Below are 9,288 nucleotides of genomic sequence, written 5' to 3'. Positions count from 1 at the left end.
TAATATCCCCTGGCCTGTCCCCCTGTCCTCGTTAATATCTGTCAACCTGTCCTCGTTAATATCTATCCCCTGTCCTCATTAATATCTGTCCCCCTGTCCTCGTTAATATCTGTCCCCCTGGCCTCGTTAATATCTGTCCCCCTGGCCTCGTTAATATCTGTCCCCCTGTCCTCGTTAATATCTGTCCCCCTGTCCTCGTTAATATCTGTCCCCCTGTCCTCGTTAATATCTGTCCCCCTGTCCTCGTTAATATCTGTCCCCCTGGCCTCGTTAATATCTGTCCCCTGTCCTCCCAGGACTAATGGCAGCAGAGTGACATCATGGCCCTGATGATACCTCCAGTGAAGCTCAAATGGCTGGAGCACCTGAACGGCTCGTGGATCACGGACGACAGCGAGTCCATCTCCACGCGGGAGGGCGTGTCCGTGCTCTACTCCAAGCTGCTCACCAACAAAGAGGTGGTCGTCCTACCGCAGCAGGTGGGTGGGAGCAGAATGAGATTGAGTTCATGTCTGTGAAACCAAATGGAACTCTGCTTCTCTGTGTAGAGGCCATATGGCGACACAGCCAATACTTTATCGTCTGGATTGCGCAGAAATGTAGTTTTATTATTATTATTATTATTAGCTCTATTATTATTATTATTATTATTATCATTATTGTTAGTATTATTATTATTATTATTATTATTATTAGCTCTATATGTCATCGCTAAGTCTGCGTGCCAGTTTGTTTATACTATCATACCAACTCCTTGTCAGTCTCTGTCATGACCAACATCTGTTTGGTCCTGAGCACAAACAGATCTGGGATCAGAAGAAAAGGTTTAACGAGGCCCACAGTGACAACACCACATAGCTAACACATCATCACTACACACACACTACATAGGCCTAATATCAATGCTGTGTCCTCAGGTGTTGTGTCTGAAGGGACCCCAGCTGCCAGACTTTGAGCGTGAGTCCCTGTCCAGCGATGAACAGGAACACTACCTAGACGCCCTCCTCAACAGCCAGATGGCGTTGGCCAAGATGGTGTGTTCCGACTCTCCCTTCGCCTCCGCTCTCCGCAAACGCCTGCTGGTCCTCCAGAGGATCTTCTTCGCTCTGTCCAACAAGTACCACGACAAGGGCAAAGTCAAGCAGCAGCAGCACTCGCCCGACAACAACTCCGGGTCGTCCGACCTGCACTCTGTCAGCGAGCGGCCGCGGTCCAGCACCGATGCTCTGATCGAGATGGGGGTCCGAACGGGCCTCAGTCTGCTGTTCGCTCTGCTCCGTCAGAGCTGGATGATGCCGCCGCCGCCGGGCCCCGGAGGACTCAACCTCTGTAACGACGTCATCCACACGGCCATGGACGTGGTCTCGTCCCTGCCGCCCCTCTCCCTGGCCAACGAGAGTAAGATCCCCCCGATGGGTCTGGACTGCCTGACCCAGGTCACCGCTTTCCTGAAGGGAGTGACCATGCCAAACTCCGGGGCGGACGTCTTGGGTCGGAGGCTGGCGTCGGAGCTGTTGCTGGGCCTGGCTGCCCAGAGGGGGTCCCTGAGGTACCTTCTGGAGTGGGTGGAGATGGCTCTGGTGGCGTCCGCCGTGGTCAGCACCATGGAGAAGGAGAAGATGAAGGCGTGTCTGCTGAACCAGGAAGGGCTGATTGGATACGACTGCTTCATGAACATCCTCATGCAGATGAGACGTTCCCTGGTAAGCGTCCTATAAACAACCAATCAAATCTATTCATTAAAACCCTTTTTACATCAGCTATCAACATCAGCTATCAACGTGCTGAACAGGAACCCAGCCTAAAACCCCCAAACAGCAAAGCAGTGCAGGTGTAGAAGCACGGTGGCTCGGAGAAAAACTCCCCGGACACACTTTATTGTTCATGATTTGTTGCGTACTTCCATTGTGTTCTGTAGGTCTATTGTGCTCTTTGTATTACCAGGTGGCAATGTATTCCTCACAGCTTCTCCTTATTCTCATTACCTCTTGATTGATTCTGTTACGAGTCCTTCTGTACGGTCCCGTTTCTCCATATACCGTGTAACATGGCTATATGTCTCTGTGTCTGACTGTGTATCTGATGTCTCCCTATATGTCTCTGTGGCTGACTGTGTATCTGATGTCTCCCTATATGTCTCTGTGGCTGACTGTGTCTCCCTATATGTCTCTGTGTCTGACTGTGTATCTGATGTCTCCCTATATGTCTCTGTGGTTGACTGTGTATCTGATGTCTCCTATATGTCTCTGTGTCTGACTGTGTATCTGATGTCTCCCTATATGTCTCTGTGTCTGACTGTGTATCTGATGTCTCCCTATATGTCTCTGTGGCTGACTGTGTATCTGATGTCTCCCTATATGTCTCTGTGTCTGACTGTGTATCTGATGTCTCCCTATATGTCTCTGTGTCTGACTGTGTATCTGATGTCTCCCTATATGTCTCTGTGTCTGACTGTGTATCTGATGTCTCCCTATATGTCTCTGTGGCTGACTGTGTATCTGATGTCTCCCTATATGTCTCTGTGTCTGACTGTGTATCTGATGTCTCCCTATATGTCTCTGTGTCTGACTGTGTATCTGATGTCTCCCTATATGTCTCTGTGGCTGACTGTGTCTCCCTATATGTCTCTGTGTCTGACTGTGTATCTGATGTCTCCCTATATGTCTCTGTGGCTGACTGTGTCTCCCTATATGTCTCTGTGTCTGACTGTGTATCTGATGTCTCCCTATATGTCTCTGTGGCTGACTGTGTCTCCCTATATGTCTCTGTGGCTGTGTCTCCCTATATGTCTCTGTGGCTGACTGTGTCTCTGATGACTCCTGACCAGGGTTCGTCAGCAGACAGGAGTCAGTGGAGGGAACCGACTCGGACATCAGACGGGCTGTGCTCTTTGTATGAAGCAGCTCTCTGTCTGTTCGAAGAGGTAAAATATCAACTCAAACAACATTTTTTTTTACAAGTAAATTTACGTTAAAAAAAATATAAATAAATAGTCTTCTGAACAGATTTTATATACGGCTTTATGAATGCGATATGTATGGGTTACGAAGGTTTACATGTAGGTAGGTAGCCTTCTCAAGTAAAGCACTACTTCCTCCCAGGTGTGCAGGATGGCGTCAGACTACTCCCGTACCTGTGCCAGCCCAGACAGCCTCCAGACCGGCGAGGCTCCCATGCTGTCAGAGACGTGTGAGGTGTACGTCTGGGGCAGTAACAGCTCCCACCAGCTGGTGGAGGGAACACAGGAGAAGATCCTCCAGCCCAAGTTGGCACCCAGCTTCGCCGACGCACAGACGGTAAGAGACCACAGGTCTCCAAAGGTGTGTGTGTGTGTGTGTCATTTCCTGTTTGTCTTTTTATTTTTAAGCCAGTGGTTCTCGAAGCTCTTCTCGTGTGAACCTCCAGACGTTTCACAATTTTGGTCTTATGATTAGTTGATGATTAGTAGATGATTAGTTGATGATTAGTAGATGATTAGTAGATGATTAGTTGATGATTAGTAGATGATTAGTAGATGATTAGTAGATGATTAGTAGATGATTAGTTGATGATTAGTTGATGATTAGTTGATGATTAGTTGATGATTAGTTGATGATTAGTAGATGATTAGTAGATGATTAGTTTATGATTAGTTTATGATTAGTTGAATCAGGTGGGATAGCTCTGAATTAGTTAAAATATATGGAAGGGCTCGTGGGGGGCCCAGATGGGTTTGACAACCACTGGTTTATAAGGAAAGCTGATTCCCCAGATCTAATCAAAGACTTGATGATTAGTTGATGATTAGTTGATGATTAGTTGATGATTATTTGATGATTAGTTGATGATTAGTTAATGATTAGTTAATGATTAGTAGATGATTAGTTGATGATTAGTTGATGATTAGTTAATGATTAGTAGATGATTAGTTGATGGTTAGTTGATGATTAGTTAATGATTAGTAGATGATTAGTTGATGATTAGTTGATGATTAGTTGATGATTAGTTAATGATTAGTAGATGATTAGTTGATGGTTAGTTGATGATTAGTTAATGATTAGTAGATGATTAGTAGATGATTAGTTGATGGTTAGTTGATGATTAGTTAATGATTAGTTGATGATTAGTTGATGGTTAGTTGATGATTAGTTAATGATTAGTAGATGATTAGTTAATGATTAGTAGATGATTAGTTGATGGTTAGTTGATGATTAGTTAATGATTAGTTGATGATTAGTTGATGGTTAGTTGATGATTAGTTAATGATTAGTTAATGATTAGTTAATGATTAGTAGATGATTAGTTGATGATTAGTTGATGATTAGTTGATGATTAGTTAATGATTAGTTGATGACCACTGGTTTATAAGGAAAGCTGATTCCCTGATCTAATCAAAGACTTGATGATTAGTAGATGATTAGTAGATGATCAGTAGATGATTAGTTGATGATTATTTGATAATTAGTTGATGATTAGTTGATGATTAGTTGATGATCAGTTGATGATTAGTTGAATCAGGTGGGATAGCTCTGAATTAGTTAAAATATATGGAAGGGCTCGTGGGGGCCCAGAGGGCTTTGACAACCACTGGTTTATAAGGAAAGCTGATTCCCCTCAGTATTACGTCTCTGGAGAAGTTAGCTAGTGTAGCCTAGTTCTGAGAGGAGACCTTAAAGAAGAGACATAGTGGAAATCCATTGGAGTGTGAAGAGTGGCTTTCATGGGTTAAAAAGTAAAGGTTACTCTGTGTTTCCCGGCTTCTGTTCTCCAATCGTGGTTATTGAGATGTTACATTAAGCTCGGCGGTATTCGGATTGTCATACCTTCAAGCCTTGTGCCATATCGGGATATTCGGTAAAACCGGGATATTCGGTAATACTGGGATATTCGGTAATACCGGGATATTCGGTAATACCGGGATATTCGGTAATACTGGGATATTCGGTAATATTGGGATATTTGTTAATACCGGGATATTCAGTAATACCGGATATTCGATAATACCGGGATATTCGGTAATATTTGGATATTCGGGGATAATACCGGGATATTCGATAATACCGGGATATTCGGTAATATTGGGATATTCGGTAATACCGGGATATTCGGTAATATTGGGATATTCGGTAATACCGGGATATTCGGTAATACCTGTAATGATCTTCGTCTGTTGTTTGAAGAGAGTCAGACCGAAATGCAGCGTGTAGGTTACTCATGACTTTTAATGAAGAATATGCGGTACATGAAATAACTGAAGAAGAAAACAACAAACGAGTGAAACTAATTACAGCCTATCTGGTGACTAACACAGAGACAGGTACAATCACCCACGAAATACAACGCGCACTCAGGCTGCCTAAATACGGTTCCCAATCCGAGACAACGAGAATCAGCTGACTCCAATTAGGAATCGCCTCAGGCAGCCAAGCCTAACTAGACACACCCCTAATCATACACACTCCCAATTAATACAAACCCCAATACGAAATACAACATATAAACCCATGTCACACCCTGGCCTACCCAAACATATAACAAAAACACAAGATACAATGACCAAGGCGTGACAGAACCCCCCTAAGGTGCGGACTCCGGGACGCACCTCAAGAGCATAGGGAGGGTCCGGGTGGGCGTCTGTCCATGGTGGCGGTTCTGGCTCGGGACGTGGACCCCACTCCATAAATGTCCTAGTTCCTCCCCTTCGCGTCCTAGGATAATCCACCTTCTCCGCCGACCATGGCCTAATAGTCCTCACCCTGATCCCCACATAACTGAGGGCAGCTCGGGACCGAGGGCAGCTTCATTCTCGGGACAGAGGGGCAGCTCGGGACAGAGGGGCAGCTCGGGACAGAGGGGCAGCTCGGGACAGAGGGGCAGCTGGGACAGAGGGGCAGCTCGGGACAGAGGGGCAGCTCGGGACAGAGGGGCAGCTCGGGACAGAGGGGCAGCCCGGGACAGAGGGGCAGCCCGGGACAGAGGAGCAGCCCGGGACCGAAGCAGCCCAGTACTGAGGGGAAGCCCGGTACTGAGAGGAGCCCAGTACAGAGAGGAAGCCTAGTACTGAAAGGAAGCTCAGTACTGAGAGGAAGCTCAGGCAGGTAGTAGGCTCCGGTAAATCCTGGTTGTCTGGCCGATCTAGAAGATCTAGGTTGACGGGCAGATCTGGCAGAGACTGGTTGTCGGGCAGATCTGGAAGAGACTGGTTGTCGGGCAGATCTGGAAGAGACTGGTTGTCGGGCAGATCTGGAAGAGACTGGTTGTCGGGCAGATCTGGAAGAGACTGGTTGTCGGGCAGATCTGGAAGCGACTGGTTGTCTGGCAGATCTGGAAGAGACTGGTTGTCTGGCAGATCTGGAAGAGACTGGTTGTCTGGCAGATCTGGAAGAGACTGGTTGTCTGGCGGCGCTGGGCTGACTGGCGGCACTGGCGGCGCTGGGCAGACTGGCGGTACTGGCGGCGCTGGGCAGACTGGCGGTACTGGCGGCGCTGGGCAGACTGGCGGTACTGGCGGCGCTGGGCAGACTGGCGGTACTGGCGGCGCTGGGCAGACTGGCGGCGCTGGGCAGACTGGCGGTACTGGCGGCGCTGGGCAGACTGGCGGTACTGGCGGCGCTGGGCAGACTGGGAGCACTAGCGGCGCTGGGCAGACTGGCGGCGCTGGGCTGACTGGCGGCACTGGCGGTGCTGGGCAGACTGGGAGCTCTGGCGGTGCTGGGCAGACTGGGAGCTCTGGCGGTGCTGGGCTGACTGGGAGCTCTGGCGGTGCTGGGCAGACTGGGAGCTCTGGCGGTGCTGGGCTGACTGGCGGCACTAGGCAGGCGGGAGACTCCAGGCGGGAGACTCCGGCAGCGCAGGAGGAGAAAAGCACTGGCTGCGCTGAACAGGCGATGGAGGCCTGGTGCGTGGTGCTGGAACTGGTGGTACTGGCGCGAGGACACGCACAGGAAGCCTGGTGCGGGGAGCTGCTACCGGAGGACTGGTGTGTAGAGGTGGCTCTGGATAGACCGGACCGTGCAGGCGCAATGGAGCTCTTGAGCACCGAGCCTGCCCAAGCTACCTGGCTCGATGCCCACTCTAGCCCGGCCAATAGGAAGGGCTGGTATGTGTCGCAGCTGGCTCTGCACCGGGAAACACCGTGCGCTCCAAGCATAACACCCTGCCCGGTCAGCCCAATGGTGAGCACAGGGAGTATGCGGGTTACTACCTGGCATAACTATTCAGCATATTTTTTTGGGGTGACTTTCCCTTTTCCGGTTTCCAGCCAGCGTCGCTGTGCTGCCTAATCGCAGCTACTTCTATTTCCTCCTTGGGACGGCGATATTCTCCCGGCTGTGCCCAGGTCCTTTTCCGCTAATATCATCTCTGTGGCTCAGTTGGTATAGAGCATGGCGCTTTAAAATCCATAGGGTGTGGGTTCTTCCCGGGACCACCCATACGTAGAATGTATGCACACATGACTGTAAGTGGCTTTGGATAAAAGCGTCAGCTAAATGGCATATATTATTATTATATTATTATTATTATATTACCAGAAGTCCTCATATTGCTGCTCCTCACAATTAACAGGGAATAGGCTCAGGTCTGACTCCTGACTCTGCCACTCTCTCTCTGCGCTTTCCCCGTTACCTACGGTTTTCGCTCTGTAAAGCCGTGCTCTCCTTTTCGATTCCATCCGTGTATAGCCCTCTTCGCATTGCTGTAGGGAATCCCAGGCGGGCTCCTGCACTCGCACTGGGTCGGAACAAAATCCCTGCTTCTGCCGTCCATATATTCCTCCTTTAGCTCCTGCCAGTTCACACGAAATCGTGGTGGGTGATTCTGTAATGATCTTCGTCTGTTGTTTGAAGAGAGTCAGACCGAAATGCAGCGTGTAGGTTACTCATGACTTTTAATGAAGAAAATGCGGTACATGAAATAACTGAAGAAGAAAACTGAAACTAATTACAGCCTATCTGCTAACACAGAGACAGATACAATCACCCACAATAACCACTCAGGCTGCCTAAATCGGTTCCCAATCCGAGACAACGAGAATCAGCTGACTCCAAGGAATCGCCTCAGGCAGCCAAGCCTAACTAGACACACCCCTAATCATACACACTCCCAATTAATACAAACCCCAATACTAAAAATGGCCTACCCAAACATATAACAAAAACACAAGATACAATGACCAAGGCGTGACAATAGTATTCGGTAATACCGGGATATTCTGGCTAATTGGGATATTCGAAATACCGCGAGCAATACCGGGATATTCAGTAATACCGGGATATTCAGTAATATCAGGATATTCAGTAATACCGATATTCAGTAATACCGGGATATTTGTTAATACCGGGATATTCAGTAATACCGCTATAGATAGCTAACGAGCTACTAAATTAGCAAACCAAATGCACAGAGCATTGAGCACATTTCAGGCAGTTAACTTAATAATGATAAGATATCTAGCTGGAAAACATTTAGTTGTGAATTCCATACTGCAACTAGATAGCCTGGTTAGTGACTCATGCAATGATGTGTATAAACCCTGGATGACTGACGGGGGGGTGCTGTATTGAAGCCACCGGGCAGCCATCTTGGTACTCCTCCTCCGTTAAAAAAAGAAAATTGTAAAGCTATAGAAATGCATTTATAAATGTCTTATTTCATTTTTGACACATTTATTCCATTATAGACACCCCGATGCATACTTTTAACATAAAAGCTAAACATAAAAATGTTAAATCCCATTAAAAATGTATTTTTTGGAGAGGTAGTCCCCAGTCACGTGCTGTTTGGTGACAAGCACACAACGACCAGAGACCTCGGTGTCAAGAAAATACTTAAATACATGTCGTTTTGTTCTTTGAAACATTTAATTGAAATACTGTAGAGTTCTATCCATGCCTATGGAGGACTGCTCCTATCTGGGGAGAACCAATATGGCCGACCGGTGGTTTCAAAGCCCTCAATGACCAGTACATAGTATCAGCAATCCAGGGTTAATATACATGATTGCTCACAAGGCTAACCAGGTGTCACGTTATCTAACGAGGAGACCAAGGCAAGCGTGATTAGAAGACATTCTTATTTTAATTAAACGAAGAACACTTATTAACAAAATAACAAAACGAACGTGAAGCTACAAAAGCAAGTGATGACAGGCAACAACTACACATAGACAATAACCCACAAAATGCCCAAGGAATATGGCTACCTAAAAATGAAACTAGTACCGGAAGGTTGCAAGTTCAAATCCCCGAGCAGACAAGGTACAAATCTGTCGTTCTGCCCCCTGAACAGGCAGTTAACCCACTGTTCCTG

General features: G+C 47.3%; 1 protein-coding gene across 1 annotated transcript; it reads left to right on the top strand.

Annotated features, from left to right (window-relative positions):
* Nucleotides 1-271: 271 nt before the first annotated feature.
* Nucleotides 272-3,296, top strand: LOC118382287 (probable E3 ubiquitin-protein ligase HERC1; the record flags this gene model as incomplete). The annotated part of the gene is made up of 4 exons (XM_052500393.1): nucleotides 272-479; nucleotides 918-1,703; nucleotides 2,828-2,923; nucleotides 3,102-3,296. Coding segments are annotated over exons 1-4 (1,236 nt in total), but the record flags the coding sequence as incomplete, so codon positions are not given.
* Between the last annotated feature and the right edge of the window lie 5,992 nt (nucleotides 3,297-9,288).

The sequence above is a fragment of the Oncorhynchus keta genome, unplaced genomic scaffold (genome assembly GCF_023373465.1).
Source record: "Oncorhynchus keta strain PuntledgeMale-10-30-2019 unplaced genomic scaffold, Oket_V2 Un_contig_10413_pilon_pilon, whole genome shotgun sequence".
Lineage (NCBI taxonomy): Eukaryota > Metazoa > Chordata > Actinopteri > Salmoniformes > Salmonidae > Oncorhynchus > Oncorhynchus keta.
The sequence above is the reverse complement of the archived record's forward strand: the minus strand, read 5'-3'. Positions and strand labels throughout refer to the sequence as shown.